Below are 20,617 nucleotides of genomic sequence, written 5' to 3'. Positions count from 1 at the left end.
CCTCAAGGTAACACTAAACTTCTCTTCCTTAATGTGTTAGTCTATTCTTTTTTGCACAATGATAATAAATTGTTTACCTTTACAGCCAGGTACTGACAGCAAAATGAAATCTTCTATTCCTTAGAGCTGATTACAGTTGTCCCTTTCACTAAGAAACCAGTATTGTGCCAACTCTCTTGCTGTTAGGAGTGAAACACATCTTCCTGGTTTATTTTCCATTTTCCAAGAATGCACAGGATTGCTTTACAGCTTTTCCTCACCTCCTTACTGAAACCAGCTACTGGCCCACATGCATTCCTCAGACAGTTCCACCAGTCTAATTAAACATGCAGAGGGAAGCATGATGGTCTGGAGTGTCTTGAACTTGCCCTCGCCAGCTGCCTGCCAAGCTTTCTCAATGATCAGCAGCAGGTTGAGTGGGCTAATGGAGAAAGTAACAAGCCCCAGAGGAGCTGCCCTCCTTCCTTGAGCAATCAGCACTCCACTCTGCCTCTGAAGGACTTGGGGAACACGTGCTGCCAGTTTCTGTGTTGCTGTGGCTTTTGGAGGATGCCTGGCCAGGCAGTCCATCACTTAGGAGCAGAGAGACTGTTGAGGAAAATATTGACAAGGGGTGATCCTGCTGGCCGCTCCAGAGATGCTAGGATAGATCTGGGTCATTTTAGAAATAGGTCTAGATGGCTGGTTTCTTCCTTGTATTTTATGATTATTTTTGACATATCTCTGTATGAGTGAAAGAGAGACAGACAGAGAGAGAAAGAGGCAAAGAGATAGGCAGACAGACAGAGTAAGAGAGAGACAGATGAGGGAGACACTGGGGATTGAACCCAGGGAGCACTGAGCTGTGTCACCAAATATTTTTATTTTGAGACAGTCTCACTATGTAGCACAGACTAGCCTCCAAATGTGATCCTCTTACTTCAGCCTCTCAAGTAGCTAGGATTACAGTCGTGCACCATCACACTGGGCCATATCTGCCTTTTCAATGTGTACTTTGTAACATAAGCATTTATTTGTGAGAACCCAGACTGTTATTAAGGCTGTCTCCCCCAAACAGAAAGCACCTCCCAATTAAAGCATATGCTTACGCATCCATTCTAATCTTTGAATTATTAGCATATGTGAAGGATCATACCCAAGATATTTATATATTTGTTATTCTATAGGGCTGAAATACGTAAGTTACTGAAGATTCAGAGGACTGTGCGTTGGTGATCTGGGCACATGTGTGTATTCATGTGTCTTGCACACATGGAAAGCTGTGCCGGAACTTGCCCCTCCCCTCTGAATCTCTACTCCAAGTTAAACTAAAACACTGGTAAGGGAAAGGACATTTTGCAGGAATGTAAAGAAACTTATTACTAAGGAGAAAATTCTGGATATGGTTCATGCTATAAAAACAAAATCATGTTGTAATTATTTTCTCCTTTTTCTCTACAGGAAATAGCCCTCAAGATAGTCCAAGAAATTTCTCCCCCAGTGCCTCAGCCCATTTTTCCTTTGCACGGAGGTAAGGACCTGCGAGTGAGTTGTAATATTATTACATATTTCCCTGCCCCATCCTGCTCCTAACCCTTTTCCCGCCATCTGTCTTGTGGGGTCCTGGTTATTATCACATAAGGCCTTCTTAGAAGCTCCTCTGGCCAAAAGACATAGGTGTGACACACCTGCTTTAACAGTTTTAATAATGACCTCTGCATTATGTTAGATTTATGGGTCCATCTCTTGGTCCTTTCATAGGCAGAGAGGTCCCAGAAAGGGCAGTAAACCTCCGTTCTGTCTTTTCTCCCATCCCTACTGCATGCCTTATATTCTGCAGTGCATGCATCATTTTTTTTTCTAAATTGTCTGAGCTGATAAAACAGAGGCTCAGTTCATCTGTGTCCCAGTGCAATTTGTTATTGAAACACTTTTTACAGAAATTACCTTATTGGGGTCACAAGGTAAAAACTGTGAGATGCTCTACTATTTGGAAACATCAAGCCATCCATTCAGTGATCCCTCTCAAAACACACACACACACACACACACACACACACTTGGTCTGTAGAATGTTTTGTGTCTTTGCTTTATCATATTTAGAATTAGGCACCAAAGAGTAAAGAGCTATGTCTTCTCTCTGGGGCACTGAGTGAAAGGGCGGGGTGGGGGATAGTTGCTCAGAATGATTGAAGGAATATCCAGTCTTCAAGAATGGTCTTTCCTGTGGTTTAGCCAAGGCAGAAGAGTGTACTCAGCCATTTCTCTGTGTTTTGTACATGGAATCAGTGTACTTCACCCTGTCAGATTCAAACATTTGCCTTTACCTCTACTCCTCTCATCTTCTGACATGCATATACATATCTTGGCCTCTTCTACCCAAGAAAAAGAGATAGCAAAATGCGCTTTCAGTCAGAACTCTGCGTATTCAGGGTAAGTTTGCTTTGTGGTCTGAATGCCCTAGATCTTTGCTAAATTTTCATCAGAGGCCCAACTTTGTCCTGAAATGGATTAATGTAGCACTTAGCAAAAGCACAGAGGTACATTTTAAAAAATATGTGTTCTTACACGTGGTATTAATCAGCAAAGCCTGAAGTATCCTCAGTGCTGTTTGTCAGCACATAATATATTTTATGTCACAAAATCCAGAGAGAAAGGTATGCTTACAGCATTTTTCAGAATTCTGTATAATTAAGATTCCAATATCAGCCTCAAGCCCAAAAGGAATGTTCTTTCATTAGTTTAGTCTTTTCTCATCATATGCTAAATCCCTATGTGTTGTCCCACTGTGAGGAAGATACTAGAGAGATTAGGATATCATCTCCAAAGACCTTATTAAGACCCATACTCCCCCAGGCCCTCCCTGAATTCCAACTTTAATTTTTTTAGTTCCTCATACTGAGTACTATAAAGAAAATATGAAAACTAGTCTGAGAAAGTCTGCTTCTCCAGATGATCAATTCATAGTAGTGCTACTATTCCAAGAGGGGAGAGAACCTATGAAAATCAATAAACAAGTACTCGCCATAATCTTTACAACACATCTCTTTTTAAAGATGCATATACTTAATTACTTTGAGTGATAAGAAAAATGCAAATCACATTACAGCATGCCTTTAAAACATGACAGAAATCACAGTCTCTTAATCTTGCCAGATTTATAAAAATGGAGAATCTAATAATTAAGTGGCTGAATGAAGGACAGATGAATCTGGTTTCTCTGTGTTCTGAAAAATATACAAACCCCCAAGCATGCTAATTTTTGACAAATAAACCATAAGCGTGACAGGAGATTATCGCTGGAGACCTCGGGTTCATTTTGCATGAACTCCAGCTGGAACTCCCTCCACACTGTTCAGAGAGTATTAATTTAGATTAGGACATGAGCGATCATCTTTTTAAACTTGTATTCAAGTAAACAGAACTCTGTGTTCATTATAAAAATTCAAATTGGCATTTTATATTTAACATCTGGGAGTCTTTCTCTTCTATTCTAGAGCTGATTTTCATTTAGGAACCATGGAGAATCTATCCAGGGGTCTCCATTCCCTTCCATTTGCTGTGAATTTCTGAGCTTTTAAGCATAAATGCCATTTTGAGACTTTCACAGTTTATTGTTTTGTAAATTTAGTCTTAGAGAGGAAATACTGGTCTATCTTTAAAATTATTCTTGGGTGAAGAGATAAAGGTCAGGCTTATGAATCTATTCTCACATTGTGACAATACTCTCCCAGTAGACACACCCTGTAATATAGTAGTCAAATTACAGACTATAAAGTATGATACACTTTCTTTTCATAGTTCTTAATACAGATTCAAGACTAAAGGTTTCAAGTTAATTTTTAAGATGGACTTCTAAAAGGATAAAAATGAGCATCATAATATCACACATTTTATCTGAAGAAAGGAAACATTTTCATGTTGCCCATTGTAATACAGATTGAGCATCCCTAATAAGAAAACTCAAAATCCAGAATGTTCCAAAATCTGAAATATTTTGAGCACTATTAAAATTTTTTATGAGCAGCAAAATGATGCTCAAAAAAATTTCAGATTTTAGGTTTACAGCGTAGGGATACTCAACCAGTAAGGTCTATACAAATACTCCAAAAGACAAAAAATACCCAAATTGGAAGCACTTCTAGTCCCAAGAATGAGGGATACTCAACGTGTACTGATTTACAATCCATCTGATTGTGCAGTTACTTACTATTTTCTTCCCCTGCTGGTAAGATGGAGGTAATAATGTCTCACTTGTCCCAGAAGTTTCCAGGGTTTACATGTTATAAATTGTTTGCACTTTCATTGGAGATCTAGTGCTCTTGAATAAATACCATAGATCTCTCCTAGTTGGCTAGTTGTTATTTGCCAGATTGAATCTCAGAATATATTTCCACAAGCAAATTAGTAGAACAGATTTGCCTGCTGGGTTATGGTCATCATAAACTTGTTGAGCACTGCTAACTAGGCCATCCTCGTAGTTACAGTGGTACCTCAGTTCACAAACTTAATTCTTTCCACAATTCTGGCTGCAGAATTGCAATATTGGAACCAGAATTGTGGAGTGAATTTTGTGAGCAGAATCATGGAAAGAATTAAATTCATGAATGAAGGCATCATTGTAATCTTTCAGAATTCTTTCTGGAGAAGATTTTAGTTTGTTACATTAATCTGCATAGTTCAATTTGTTCTGTCCTTTGCTAGAATATACTTCTGGTGACTACAACAATTAAACAAATGAGGAAATCTGCTTCCTCTTCATGCAGTTAAAATAGACAAGTTGATATTAAGAGCTTTTCATTTTTTTTTATATACCATATTAGTCTACATTTTTGTGACTAGTCAAGTGATTTTGTCAATTCTTTGTGTCCTGTGTTCCCATCAGATGTTTTTCCCTTCTTATTTTTCATTTACTGTAATATTGAGATTTCCACCCACAAGGAAAAGACTCCTTTAAAAAAAAGCCTTGTTGGTTTGGTAAGGATGTAGCTTTGTCTTTGGATAACATTTTATTGGTAGCTACTGCAAAGAAAAAAACAGCATTGTTATAGGCTCCAAATTGCACTTGTGTGATAGCTTTCATGAAAAAATAGTCATGCGCTCTCACAAGTACTGCATATAGCATATATAGTAACTTCTGACGTGCAGTTGTCATGGTAATGAAAATGCAGTGGTCCATTTGCTCCATTTAAGTAAACAGACATGGAGAACTTAGGGAACTTTATAGGATATAAATTATTTCTGGTCAATAGCTGTACAGACCACTGAGCACATTCATGTTTAAATACCCTCCTAGTGTGTTTTCTGGACTAAGTAAACGTAATGTATGCTTTATAACCATAAGAATGTGTCTCTTCTTGGAATTGTTCATCCATCTGAAATATGTTCATTGATCCTGGAGGGAAAGGAGAGTTAATGAATCACAAAACAAAATCATGGTAGGGGAAATTGTGTCCCTCATGCTTTCCAGAGACTAGTTTCTGATAATTGCTATTAAATGGACTGAATGATTCTTTTAAAATCATACTGTTTTCTTTTCTAAATTGAAATTACTTAAAATGTACCTTTTCTAATGGGAAGAGCTTTTAAAAGGCATGGATTTTAAAGACTTTAATAAGTAGCCAAGTAAAATAGGGTTAACCTGTGTCCATAATTGATAGTTGGATCTCTTTATAAATGTATTATTATAATTATTTTCTTCCTAAATCTTTAATATTTTAAGTTTTTTAAAAATGCTTTCAAACTACATTTAACTTAGTTTTCCCAAATCCTTTTATCTGACGTATTTATAAACATCTTATTTTGCTTTTTTTTTTAACTACTTGATTCAATTGTACTCCAATCATGGTCACAGAAATGACAGGTAAATTCTACTGAAATCTTAACATTGTAGTAGTTCTGTGATTTGTCCACTTGATTTTCTTTGTTTTGTCTTTGTGGACCATGTGCATTTATTGGAGGTACCATCCATGGTAGTCTATGATAATACAGTTTCGTTTGAATGTCAGGATAGAATGTCAGTTTTTTATATGAACATCTAATTGTGGTTTTTCAAATTCAAATCTAATGATATTGAATTCCCTGACTTCAGTGAATTGTGATGTATCTCTGGTAAATTCTGTCTCTTCTTGTCTCTCCCTTGCTTGATTAATATAATCACAAATTATAAAAAGTCTATATATGATGCTATATGTAAAATACAATGTTGCTCTGTATAATGTATATTTTTCCTGTTTTTCTTCTTGGCAAATATGCATGTATTTGTTTGCACCATGTTTTATGATTTTTAAGGCACAGTCTTATTCAAAATTTCTAAAAAAGGATTAGCTCTGGAATGCTGATCACAGATAATCTGCTATGTGCTATCCCCTTGCCCTAACAGCAGTATTGTCTCTGTTATTACATTAACTCATCATATATCCTTGTAGTGATCCTAATTCATGACTGGAGTCCACCATCTCAGAGCCGCCATCTTCTCACCATTAGAGCATACACTTTCCCAAGCTCCTGACAGCTCTCCCTCTAACACTGGAGAAGATGGTTATATTCCTTGCCTTAGGTTCTGTTGCATGGAAAATTTCTGCTCCTGCCCTACTGTCCATGGCCAGAGCACTTTATGAAACCAGGTCATGTCAGAAAGCAATAACTCTTCAGAGATTCTGAGCAGTGCTAAAATTATTTGCCACTTAGTTTTCACCAGCCACTGCTAAATGTGTTGAGCAAAACCGTTGGTTCCCTTGGAAATCCTAAGTGGAATGTGTTAAAGAGGCACTGAACCTGCCCAGAGGCATTGGTACCATGCTGGAATTCAGGCTCTTGTAAAGATTATGGGCTGTGGTTATCAGTTCCCAGATGTGAGTGCCCACTCTCTTTCTATTTGTATTCATTTGAATCTGCTGAGTCTGACCATTGTAATTATCCCTGTTATTCATTTTGTCAAACTGTATTAGTGAGAGATCAATACTATGGATCAACCCATTCACTTTCTACTTCTTTGGATGTATTGATTCATTTTAAATAAAAGTCAACCTGCTGTATAATATTTGTTTACCCTGATCCTGGCTGAACATTTCCACATCCTCACAGACTATGTTTGTGTCATTCATTTGACTAAAAATACTCATTTCCCTGGGGTTCCCATGTAACAGTACTCCAGTGTTGGCCTCAGCTAAACTCCTTTTCTCAATAGGACTGATGGTCGCCGCTGGTCACTGGCTTCCCTCCCCTCTTCTGGCTATGGGACAAACACACCCAGCTCCACCGTCTCTGTAAGTGCCTGATTTTTTTTTCTCTCTCTCTTTAAATTTCAGAGCTAATACGTAGGCAGTGTTTTCTCTGGAAGTTTCCTGGTAGGAAGGAGAAGATAAATTCCATATGTCTGGCACTCTGAATAGGTTACACATCAAATGGTGTCCTGACAGACATAAAAAGGACACAATTTTGCTGCAGGCTTCTGAACTATAGTGCATAAATTGTGTAAGGCCCAGGATCCCAAGTTTGCAGGCAACTGGGAGCTTTCATTTTAGTACCATTTGGTGTAGTTTGGGGAGAAAAACACAATCTGATTTTATTGCTTTGGTTCCATGCCAGTGATATTAGTGCTGAAAATGCCATTAAACTTTGATGGACTTGGTTTTTATCCTGTGTGGCTTAGAGGTTTACTTTGTTTTGTTTTCTCTGTCCTTCAAAGAACAACAACAACAACAACAAAGGCAAGCCTTAAATGTGTGCCTTCTAGGTAAAAACTTTTAAGGAGAAATGAAAAGAACTTAGAAGTTAAAATAAATAGAGACAAGATGGAACCATGGCTCTTGCCTCAAACTATAACATTTCAGCAAGAGGCCTGGCAATTATAGGACACAGGTCAGTAGATTAGATACATGCATTCCCAGCTGAAGTTGGTGGTGTTGTGGGGGGTCTGTGTCCACAGGGCTTCAGAAACCAGGTGCTCATTTAGAAAGACCCAGGAAGTCCGAGTGTTCAATAAATACCTAATGAGGTAGCCTGGATGCGCATGTGCCAGCCAGGAATGTGAACTTATGGCTGTGGATCCCCTTCTAATTTATATCCTTCCTTATTTTGTCAAAGTCCATAGTTTATTGCTTAGAGATAGCCATCTAGTGTGGATTTTACAGCCCACAGCACTGTGGTAGGCACATGCATTCAGCCACCTCGGAATACTTGAATTGACACACACGAAAAAACCCCACACACAATTAAGTAGATTAACTCTAACTGGTGTCACCACTGTTTTCTATTATGTGTTTCCAGAACCTCGTGTGTAATGAAATGTGGACTTTCTGGAGCATCATCAAAATCAAATTGTTAAAATCTATTGCGTTATTTTTGTTACTTCTTCCTAGTATTTTATAAAGGAGAGGCCATTTACTTTTCTCATCCATGATTCCATTATTTTTGGTATGTGGATCTACTGTCCATTTAGATCATTTTGGACAAACATCCTGACAGTCTTGAGTAGTTTCAGTGGCACATCAGCTTCACATTAGTAAAAATCCTGATTAGTACTACTGGATAAAATTGCCACTAAGTAAGTAATATGAAGTCATCCTTGGCTATTATGCAGTAACCATAGTTGCTTATTAGCCCATATCTCAGATGTTGAAAATCTCTAAAACCTCAGTGTAAAACTGAATGCTCAAAATCATTGACCAAAAAAAGGAAAGAAAAAGTAATTTTTAAAATTTAAGGTGCTATCCTTCCCCAGACCTTTGGGCAGTTTTAATTAAGAGTCAAACAGCAAATATCCCATACATATTCTCATTTAATACTTCCTGTCCTTGATGTTTAAGTTCATATTTCCTGACCCCAAATTCTTTTATTTCAACCCAGCATTGCCTTCTATCAGGTTTTATGAGAGTTCAGATCTAAAAATCTCTTTTGGAAGAAAAATAGGAGACAATGCAGGATCTTTCTTCATTCCACATCTAGTAAATTGTACACCATTTTAAAAAGTGACTCTACAAAGAAAGGATGAACTACACACAATGAGATTCCATTGGGTGTAATTTTTTAAATAATGCTTTTACAATAGTTATTCGGAGATAGGCACTAGTCAAATTCTTAAAATGCACCAGCTCACTAAATCCTGGCACCAAATGGGATGAATGTGCTGTTGTTTCCCTGACTTTATGAATCAGAGCCCCGAATCAGAATTAATTGAGGGGCTGTTTACCACCCCCTCTATCAATATGAACACAGCAAGTTATCTGGATGCTGAACTCTTAGCTCTTTTGAAGAAATTTACATTAGTTTCTTTAACCTTGTAATAAACCTGACCCATCCATCTGTCATACTGGAATAACTTCTGTATGCACCTAAAGAACAAGTCCCCTAAGACTGTTTTTAACCAAGCACAAATATTCTGCTTCTAACATCTCTTTTCATATTTATTTATCAGAGAAAGTGTTATACAGCTGACTGCTGATCTCAGTGTACCTTTTCTTTCCTTCCAAATGAAATTTTTAGCTTCTAAAAGTACTCTTTTTGCCAGAAGACATAGGAGCCATTTAGTCTGTGGACTGAAGTTGCTATTGCACAAAAACTCTTTTTCTCTCTCTCTCTCTCTCACTCATCTTCTTACTGGTTGTTGGTAAAAGTAAGGAGCAAAAACTAGAGAAGCTGCTTCTCGTCATTCCTCAGTTTCACTGTGTCCTTGTCCTTTCAATGTCAGGGACAAATTCATGCAAAACTCCTTGGTTGCTACAGGTTTGTCTTTCCACAGTCTAATCTGAACCACTCCTGGATTTCTCATTAACTATTAGTCATTTAGGCAACCAAAGATGGACGTTGGTTATTTTAAATAAAACTATAGGGTATCTACAGATAAAATTATAAGGATTCTGAAAGTACAGTTCAAGTTTCACAGATAATTGTGGTATTACCTGAACTCTAGAACTACTTATGCTGAAATGTCAACATTATTATATTTTTATCCTTTGGATATTATGGAAAGTATTAAACTGCCAAATGTTAAAAATGCTGTATTCTGAAATTGGTAAGATTTGGCCCTATGACATTAATCAGTCCTCCCAGAGAGTATTTACTATTGCAACTTCTTTTAGCATCAAATTTTGCAGTTAGAATTAATTCATAGAACTTTTCCAAGACAACATTCAAATCATAATTTTTAATTTTCAAATAAGTAATATGGAATTGCAGTAGTAGTAGGAAGACATCCCTCCATATATCTCTCACCAGGTAAATTATTTCCTGCTGAGGGAAAGAATGGAAATAAGAATATAAATACCTATATATATGAGGTATGCCTATGAAATTATATTACTTTTAATAAATAACAAGTAGAAACTTTTGTATGCATATGAACACTATCCTTTGCAAAACGGTTATCTTGAGAGACTAAATGGTTATTTGAATGATGTTTATTTGGAACTTAATTGCCTTGAAAAAAAAGTGGCACACTTTTTTTGGGTAAATCTGCATTCTTTGAAAGTGGATTTGATTTATGGTATAGCCAAAAGTCATATGAAAACTAGTAGTAATGAGACTCACTAGCACTACACTTACAGAAATATGAAGTAACAAGACTTAGTTTATTGGAAAACTCCCAACCTAATTCTGCAAACTCTTCTAAAAGAGGGATTCCTCAAAGATGCTTAGAGCAACAGAGGGACCTTTTCAGTAAGCACATGAGAGCCAGACATGGTGGTGCATGCCTGTAGTCCCAGCTATTCAGGAGGCTGGAACAGGAGGATTTCTTGAGCCCAGGAAGTTCAATACCAGCCTGAGCAATGTAGCAAGACCCCATCTTCAAAAAACAAAAAATGCATGAGGTCTTGGAGACAGCACATGCATCTCTCTGTCATCCTGGAAGCTCTGTTCACTGGCTTTGCAAGTGCTCCTCTGAGTCCCTCATCTCTGCTGAAACTGAACTTGTCCTTCTTTGTTGCTTAATGTATCTCATTTTGGGGGCTCCCTTTGGTACCTTTGGAGTCGCCACCAAGCCATTTTGCTGGCCTGTGATTTTCCCCAGTGTCCTAGGTTCTCCTTGGCCTCCTTGGCTTTGACTCTATTGCCGTTTATATCTTGCTTTTCCACCTGAGATGAAAAGGAGAAACTTCTTTGCAAATGGGAAGGGGACATAAAAAGATTTAAGATATCCCATGGACATGCACCAGCTACCCACAATGAATATAGTCATTACATATTGCAAATATGAACTAAAAAAAAAAAATAGGAGAAGGGGATGTAGAGATAGAGGGAGGGGAGGGGAAGGGGAATAAAAAGAATCAAGATGTGTTAAATACATGTACCTACTCCTGGGATGAATGTAAATATTATGTACTACAAGTGTGTACTAATAAAAAATTCAAAAAATAAAAACAAAGGAGCTCTTCCCAGTGAAACCCCTGGTGTCTTGGTTCCTCTAGCACTGTCAAGGTTACGACTCCCACTTACACCGCTGCATCAATCAGTGTAACAGATTCGCTATTGCTAAACATGGGCCACTTTCTTATGGAGTCATCCATTAATTTATAACACAGGCACAACAACTCCCTTAGAGTTAACAGATGTTACCATTTTGTTACATTCGCCACAGCTGTTTTGAGGAACTGATTTGTATTATGTTTGATAAAGTGTTAAAGACAGCACTGAAGCCCTGCCCCACCCATCCTTGCAGCTGCGCCTGCTAACATAGGTTGGTATTATCCCTGTGCAAGTTCAGCTCCATAATGGCTTCTGTGACATTCTTGGGCCTGGTGTGTTCTGGAATTCATTTTCATTTTAGAAATGTATCATGATGTCTGTACCGAACATAACAGCCCAGCAACAATCGGGACAACAGCTCATAGTCAAATATATTAATATTTGTATAGCAACCTGAACATTAAGTAGATTAAATAAATATTTTAAATAGCTGTCCATCAGCTCAGTTGATGCTTTGCCATCCAAAGTAATTATGAACAAACCTTTGGGGTTGTAAGTTTTGAAATCTTGGATACAAAAATGTGGATATTGACTTACTTTGGGATATATGGAAACATTTTTTTACTTTTCCTTTCTTTCTTGTGATACTGGGGATTGAACCTGGGCTTTCACTTTACTAAGCAAGTACTCTACTACTGAGTTACACCTCCAGTCCTATGTATAAATTCTTAACAGTATAACCCGAGTGTCACTTGGGCAGTGTGTTTAAGTACTATCCCGACCAGTGCCATTTGGACAGGCATCATTTCAACCAGTCAATTCTCTTATTAAATAAACTTGATAAAAATGTCATTTTTATATTTCCTGTTATCTCATAAAAATTAATGAAAAATATGCAATTTTTGGTTATCTTATATTCAGATAATTGGACTTGCAAGTGGTTAGTTCTGTTTTTCTACTTGCTAATTTCCTTGTCTTTGCTGTTGTCATTACCACTTTCTCCTGCTTGAATTGATTTTATTATTTTGCTGATTTCTTGAACTGATTCAGTTCATGGGCTTTATTTTTTTCATATTGAAAGTATTTAAGGCTGTGCCTCTTTGTTCTGAATAAAGCTTTGGTTTATCTCATCTTTCTAGTAGTGTTCTCATTTTTATGGCTTATAACATAATCTCATTACATTATAAAAATCTCTGTGTCTTAGGATATACTGTCTCCGTATGTAGTTACTAAAGCATTTTATAATTTTAAGGTATGCAAATGTTTTTAAGCCATAGTCATTAATTTCTAGTGTTACTGCATTGAAATGATTCAGTATTTATAGGGTACTCTTAATATAATAACAGGGTTTTTTTTCAAGCCAGCCACATGGTAGTGCATGCTGGTAAATCTCTCTGGAAGGCTAAGGCATGAAGATCACAAGTTTAAGTCCAGCTTGGGCAACTTAGCAATACCATGTCTCAAACTTAAGTAAAAGGGCTGAGAATGTAGCTCAGGGCAAAGGTAGTGGGTTCAATCCCCTACTTAAAAGTTTCTGGACCTCTTTCCTTAGACTTGCTTACAGAGTGTACCTCTCACTAAAACCAAAACAACAACGAATACTGTGGTTTCTTTGCTCTATACTTATAGACCTCAGATTGATTGAAAAGCAGTGTTATCTAGCTGTTCTGTGAAGATTTTCAAAAAGCAAATCTACAGGCAAGGATTTATTAACACTGAAGCTATTAAAAAAATGATGATCTCAGCCAGGGTGGGGGTTCCCCGTGAGAAAAGCTGTTTCTTCGTCTCGTCCCTTTTTCCTGTGACACATATTGATGGCAATTGAATCAAAGAACAACATGCATTGTTCAGAGAGTTTTCATCACATTATTTGTCATCTAACATATCGTTGATGTTACCTAAAAGTCACAGTGTTGGCCTGTGAGGGCAGATGTGATGTGCCCAAACACAGCTAAGAACCAATCTGTAACACAGTGTGCACCTACATTTCACTCAGTGGTCACTGTCTTGCAGTAGCTTTGATTGAGCCTATATTTTATCTGGAAAGGAGACTCGCTTTTTGGGAAGTTGTGTTTCTAGCCAAATGAGGTAAGGTATAAAAGGCACATTGACTCCTCAGAGAGAGCAGCAAAGTTTATACATTTAGGCTATAGTTAGTGCAGTTTTTTCCCCAGTACTGGAGATTGAACCCAGAACCTTCATAGTGAGCTGTATCCCTAGTCCCTGCCCCACCCCAGTTTTTATTTTGAGACAGGTTCTTGCTAAATCACTAAGTTGCTCAGGCTGGGATCAAACTTACCTTAGCCTCCTAGAGTGCTGGGATTATAGGCACGCACTAATACTCCCAGCTAGTTAGTATAATTTTAATGTGTAAAGGAACTATAAAATAGTGGTGTCTCCACTTACACAAAGTTTAGCACTTTGACCTTACACACATTTCAAGATTTTTCTCTTGGAGGTCAGTCTTGTAACGTGCCTTTGGTTTGTTTCAGTCATCCTGTTCCTCCCAGGAGAAGCTGCACCAGTTACCATACCAACCAACACCAGATGAGCTGCACTTCTTATCGAAACATTTTTGTACCACTGAAAGCATCGCCACCGAGAACAGGTGCAGGAACACACCCATGCGCCCCCGTTCCCGAAGTCTCAGGTATGTGGACCTGGCCCAAAACTTGCTTACGGGGATTATCTGTTTTTCACCATGTTGAGTGAAGATCTTTTATCATTTAATTCATATATGTGTCAATTTGTTTTTGAAGTACCATAAGTATGGTGTGATTTTTCTGTTGACAAATGACACTGTTAATTACCATTGAAAGATGTTGTGTTATTTCTTTTAAATTTTCACAGTTTGCTAATTGCTGCAATAACAGTAATCATGATGGCCTTAGGAGACTACCAGTACAACTTCTAGCCATTGAAAATTTCAAGGCAATCTAATTATAGTACAAGAACACTTATATGAAGAGGGGAACTGCAGTTGAAAAGGAAGTACAGCAATATAGGAAGATATTTTTTCCAGATTCCATCTTAAAGGCCACCTTAATCTTTTTATTCTTTCTTCCCACAATAAACTTTATGTTTCCAGTATAGTGAATAAATTTTTAGGAGCTTTTGTCTCCTGAATTTGCTACTGCCTAGACTAATTTTATTTTGACCTCGTTTCAAATAATATATATCACAGTCTGCTGCTTCAGGGAGAAGAGTAAAATACAGATTCCTGTTCAGGACGTTTATTAGGGAGTGCTTTGGGGATCAATCCCTGTGGAATTAGGCAGACAAAGAAGTTGACCTGCAGTAAATGCCTGCCAGCTTCAGCCAAGCCCACAGGAAGTTGTCCGTTCTTTTATATTCCTACTTCAGTGCCTCAGTCATTGGATTTGTTATTAGAACACCTAGAAAGGCACCCTGAGACACCCAAGGCCTTGAGCAAGGTGACTTTCTGCAGTGAGGACAGTGCTGGACAAGATGACAGCTCAAAGTCTCCCCTGACAGCAATCCCAGCACCTGGGCAATAGACCTTCTGTGAAGAGGGAAATCGGGACAGGGTACCTCCCTGCCCAATTCCTACAGGAGACCTTAATGCTACAGAGTTGGTATACATTGATCATATAATATTAAGGTTTTATTATTTTAAAAATAGTTTGCTTATTAGGTGTTCAGTTGAACATCCAAGTTTACTGGCTCAGAAGGGGATTCCCTTTGTATCTTCTTCATTTAGAGTCATAAACTAATATCAGATATTGCCATATTTGGGTAATTGTGGTACATGTTAGATTATTTTGAGACATAGAATAAAAGATAGGTTTTACCACTTCTTCTAGAAACACTGCACTTTACGCTATGGATACCATTTTTATTTTATTAAAGAAGTTTTTGGGATATGTAATGCAAGCTGTATTTACCCAGGAATAAAATACCCTAACAGTGTACACCAGGAAGGAAACACAATGACTACTGAAATAAAGAAAGAAAAACACACACCACTTGTATACCTGTTTCTTATTGTACATAATGCCTACCTCAGCATCCCAAATAAATATTTGTTAGACTAGAAAATGGATTTCACTTATGACACCTGTGCCAGGGAAGACACTGGGCCCTCTCCAGTGGTTTGTGGCAGACCGCAGATGTATGATATAAGTGTGAAATTACACTGTTAAACGTGTCTGAGATGTTGCTGTTTGTAGATACCCTATTTTGTTTTATACTGAAATTCATTAATTGATTTCCATAACTAGGTAAGCTCATACTATGTGCAACATATAATCTCAATTGAAGAACACTTTCTGACCTGGAACTATAACAGTTATTTTGTAGCATTTAACTTCTTGAGCTTGTTTTTTGAATCTTATTTAGTATCCATTTGCAGGTATGTATGAGTACACATGTACTAATGACTGATTTTGTAGTTTATTACCTAATACAGCATTCTTTTCATATGAGGCTTGCATAGTACTTTTGATGCAGCTGACTGTTTACAAATAAAAAGCTTATTTTCATTTCATGCTGTGGCAAGTTTAAAAGGGTAATTTGCTTTGCTTGCAGCCCTGGACGTTCCCCCGCCTGCTGTGACCATGAAATAATTATGATGAACCATGTCTACAAAGAAAGGTTCCCAAAGGTAATGAATTGAATTGAAGATGCCCAGAATCTAAATGAACAGGCAACACAGGTTTAGTATTTGTAAGGTGGTTTTATTATAGGAAGTAAGGGTCCAATCCAGTTATGACTTATATTAAACATCACTGAAGCCTTCTTAGAAAGAGAAAATAACTTAAAATGTGAAGCCAACAACTGCTGAGAACTTGCCACTCTGTGTTTGCTGAAATGGCTTTACACCAAATGCTGCTGATTGTACATCGTGCCCCGGGTGAGTCTAGGAGGTGCTACAGGGAGGATCTGCTATCAGAGGCCTCCATACCCTTTGGACTCTTTGTACTTATTTTCTGGACCTGCTGTATTATTAAGCAGAGACCAGTTTTCTTCTTGTAGAAGCCATAGATTGGTGTTTTGTGAAAGTTGATTTTTCTTTTCAACCTCATTTTCATTTTCTATGACATCTCTTCTCTTTACCCATTACATTTCTAACCGTACTGCTACAGGTACTGTGGCAGTGTTCCCCAGTTAGACTGGTCAATGGAATTTGATTTGAACTAACGCGCAATTTGTGAAGGGTTCTTGACAAACCTCCTGGCTGCAAAGAGCTGCTCTCTCATGGTCCCCATCACCTCACCTCAGTTCTGTGTTTTTCCCACCCAAGTATTTCTGCACATTTGGGAGAAGGCAATCTTTTTATGTCTTTCCCACCACCTTTGTTGCCCTAGGCATGAGAACAAAGGGAAATCTTGGGTTTCATAAATCAGGACTGGAGTACTTATTATTTGTAATGAACCCAGCATTGATATCATTGATTAACACTATTTTAGCTATTTGTCACATGTCACAGCCTCGCCAGGGAAACAGATACTGACTATAGCTAGTTCATGCAGGTTTGGATTTGAGAGGGGAGCAAGAGAAAGAGACAAGGGGAAATCTCCCTGCACATATAATTCACATAAGCTAGGAACATTGATCAGGCAATAGGTGATCACAGGGAAATAAATGTTGGAAATTTTAGATTTATTTTACCAAGGGAACCCCCTTGACCTTTTGCAGGTGACACAGTATTTTGAGGAAAAGGTAAAGATGATAGAAGATGCTTGTTCCTGATATATTGAAACCTAGTCAAGAAAACTAACTCTTGGCTCACTCTGCGGGCTGTGGAACTCTTGCAGTAGTCCTGAATTTTGAGTCAGTAGCAATTAAATACATATTTGATTTTTTAAATCAATCTAAGGGCCCAAAATCTAACATGAAAGCATAACAATTCACAGGTATTATTGGAGTTATTTCAAGATGCTTATATGGACCATTTTACACTTGATGAATCATAAGAAAAGCATCCTGGAATACTCATTTTCAACCAAATGCAATAATTCCCTGACTTACGAATATTCAAGTTGTGAACTTTCACAGGTGTACTGGATAAGACTCACTGTCAGATTGCCAATGAATCGGACTTACAAACGTTCTCCTGGGAACAGGACTAGATCATAAATCAGGGGCTTACTGTACTTCAAATCTTTATTATCTTTGTCCCACATGATGAGGTGATGGTAGCCTCTTCTCCCTCCTTTTCTTCTGCTTATTTTTCAGTGAGGTTTTAGCTTTATAGAAAAATACAGACATTTTCCATGCACACCCTGCCTCACCTGCACAGCCTCCCCATCACTGCCCTCCCCCACAAGAGCAGTACCTTCTTTGCAATCGATGAACCTTCAAGGAAACATCATTCTCACCCACAGTCCACATTTACATTAGGATTTGCTTTTGGTGCTGTACAATCAGTGAGGTTGAGTAAATGTATCATGACATGTGTGCACCACTATTGTCTCATGCAAGAGTGAGGGGTTTTTTTCTTTTTTGTGGTGCTGGAAATTGAACCCAGGGCCCCACACATGATAAGCAAGTGCTCTACCACTGACCTATACCCCCAGCCCAGAAGTGAATTTTCTTTCAAATTTAATTTTCAGAATTTAACAACTTTTTGGAGGTCTGTGAAAATGCTAGGGAGCTGTAATGGTTAAGTTCGTATGTGTATCTCCTTATATTATACCTGCGTGTGTGTGTGTGTGTGTGTGTGTGTGTGTGTGTGTGTGTCTTTTCTAAACAGGCTACAGCTCAGATGGAAGAGCGTCTAAAGGAAATTATCACCAGTTACTCCCCTGACAACGTACTTCCCCTAGCAGATGGAGTGCTTAGTTTCACTCACCATCAAATTATTGAACTGGCTCGAGATTGTCTGGATAAATCCCACCAGGGGCTCATCACCTCACGGTACTTCCTTGAATTGCAGCACAAGTTAGATAAGTTACTACATGAGGTAAGAACCAGGCACTGTGCTTATAAAGTTTTCTGATTTGTCTTGCATTTTCCCTGGAAAAAATATTTTATGAGACATTTTGCATATAGGTGGTAACTGAGATGGAGCTCACATTTCATGGAAACAAGAAAGGGAGAGAGAGAAAAAACCCACAGACTGACTGCTACTTCCTCTAAGTTGATTCTGGGCATTATATTTAGTAATAGAAAGTTAAAGTAATAACCTTTACAGGAACCTTGGGACTCAATATATGATGCTAGGATAAGTGGATTGTGAAGGATTTTGAAGCAGTGATTTTCCCTCCTTACCCATAAAGTAATAAATTGACTGAGCATATGTGCATTATTTGATGGTGCTATCTAATTCTAATATCTGAAATAGCTAAATGGAAAATTGCTGGCTTTTTCCAGGCCGTGTGTCCTATTAATTAACCTGCATGTGTTGTTGGATAGTAAATGGCAACTTGTATTTTCATTAGTGTCAGTTCTTCTTCTAACAAAATATCCAGTTTCCAAAATGACAGATAAACACAGGATCAGCCTCTGCCTAACACTCCTATCAGGAGCATGCCTAGTCCCTGATAACACCGGGGACAGGAAGGGAATGTGTATGGTGGAATGGAATTAGTGCATGAGATTGCTCTTCTGCCTGAAATTGATCAGCCGCAGCCTACAAGTAAACCCATTTAGCCTATATGTTTACATTTATAATATTTATGTATCTCACAGGGCATAAATTATGCCCATGTAAATGTAATCAGCAGTGGTTTTCTCTAAGCATGAATATATAAATACTTCCACAGAACTAAAGGGGGATATTAGTATCCTAACTTTTGAGAAAAACCATCTGTCCTTGTCCCTACAGAATTTAATTCTGGTAAGATAAGAAGATTCCTCTCTGGCTAGCAGCCACTGTTTTTCTTCCCTTTCCTATCCAAACATCCCAACAGTTTTCTCTGCCCTGTTTCCATTTCTCATATTTCAAGCTACTATAGTCTACTAAAGCAGTGCCTCTTAGATTATCTTTGGGGACAAACACATTGTCTGTGGTATTTGTTTCCCACTTGGCATAGACCGAGTTCTCCCATCAACTAAAATGAAAGTAAGCTTACAGGAAAAAGATCATGTCCTTGGGCATCCTGGCCATATAAGAATTGCTAGATGCTTATTCTTAATAGCTGTACTTAGCTCATCATACACTGATTATTACAGACTGGCACCAGTCTGTGGATCACACTTAATAGCCCTGAACTAGAATATAAAGACTGCACTTAGGGATTCTATCTGCTTTATTCACCTAGGACAGTGTGTGACACAGAACAATCCAAAGTTTTATTCCATTAGTGGCTTCTGATCCCCTCTTATCAAACTCACTGCTGTCCTTCCTGTTGGGTTCACTGGCCATTTTACTGGAACAGGCCTATTTTACTACAGTGTTCATACTCTTTCTCCTCTCCATTCCTTTGTCCAACTTGTGTTTTTTACAAGTCATTTTTCCCATGATCCCATCCTTCTCCACTCTCCTGCTCTCTCCTGTTGATCTTGTTGGCTGTCTTCCATTAAAGTCTTTGGACTCAAAGACTTCCCATCTATATCTCTGAACAGCAGCTTTCACTGAGATTTCAAATTCATGTGTCCACCTGCCTATTAGGTATCTTTCTGCTTGAACAGCCCTCCATAACAGCAGTGAGCTACTCAGCCTGCCTAAAATTAGACTCGGCATCACCTCCACCAAGCTTGCTTCTCCTTCATTATTGGATCCTCCATCTTTCCAGTCACCTGTAGGACTCTGAGTCATGGTAGACTCCTTCTTTCCCTATATCAGGCAACCACTAGACTCTCACCAATTTCTATGAGTACTACTTGGCTTAGACTATAATCCTCACTAGCTAGGTTTCTTCCCTCTACTCCTAAACTTTCAAATCCATATTTCTATGCAGCTCCAAGAATAACAATGTAACACTCCTCAGTGTCCCATTCTTCCTACAGCTAAAACCTTTACCACCATGGTGCAGGCTGTGGGACCCTCTCAGTACATTTAGCCACAATGTATAAAACAGTCTTCTCTTGGATTTCACTTTACTGAGGAAGACAGGTCATTCCTAACTCCTCGTGTTTATGGATTCCTCAGTAACAATAGAAAGGAAAGAGGAAAACAGAAAATACCTATGGAAACATGCCAAAATATTTGATCTCTTACGATGTAGCACCAAATGATCTAATTTTTCTGTACTTTTTTTTTTTTTATCAAATCCTGGAAATACAGAAGAGAAGACCCAAGGAACTCAGCAGTCAGCCCCAGTAACAT

The 20,617-nt window shown here is 38.1% G+C and overlaps 1 protein-coding gene across 27 annotated transcripts in view; it reads left to right on the top strand.

Moving 5' to 3' along the window:
- Mast4 (microtubule associated serine/threonine kinase family member 4) overlaps nt 1-20,617 on the top strand; it is a 594,077-nt gene that overhangs the window by 512,255 nt on the left and 61,205 nt on the right. For all 27 annotated transcript variants that reach the window (XM_087189591.1, XM_087189613.1, XM_087189592.1 and 24 more), the window contains 5 exons: nt 1,441-1,510; nt 7,169-7,247; nt 13,878-14,035; nt 15,934-16,009; nt 18,101-18,310. In XM_087189591.1, the coding sequence (XP_087045717.1) occupies nt 1,441-1,510; nt 7,169-7,247; nt 13,878-14,035; nt 15,934-16,009; nt 18,101-18,310 (593 nt within the window). The remainder of the gene's footprint in view (nt 1-1,440; nt 1,511-7,168; nt 7,248-13,877; nt 14,036-15,933; nt 16,010-18,100; nt 18,311-20,617) is intronic.

The sequence above is a fragment of the Heterocephalus glaber genome, unplaced genomic scaffold, assembly GCF_053883595.1.
Source record: "Heterocephalus glaber isolate CG9 unplaced genomic scaffold, H.glaber_assembly_v1.0 deba00001543, whole genome shotgun sequence".
Classification (NCBI taxonomy): Eukaryota; Metazoa; Chordata; class Mammalia; order Rodentia; family Bathyergidae; genus Heterocephalus; species Heterocephalus glaber.
The sequence above is the reverse complement of the archived record's forward strand: the minus strand, read 5'-3'. Positions and strand labels throughout refer to the sequence as shown.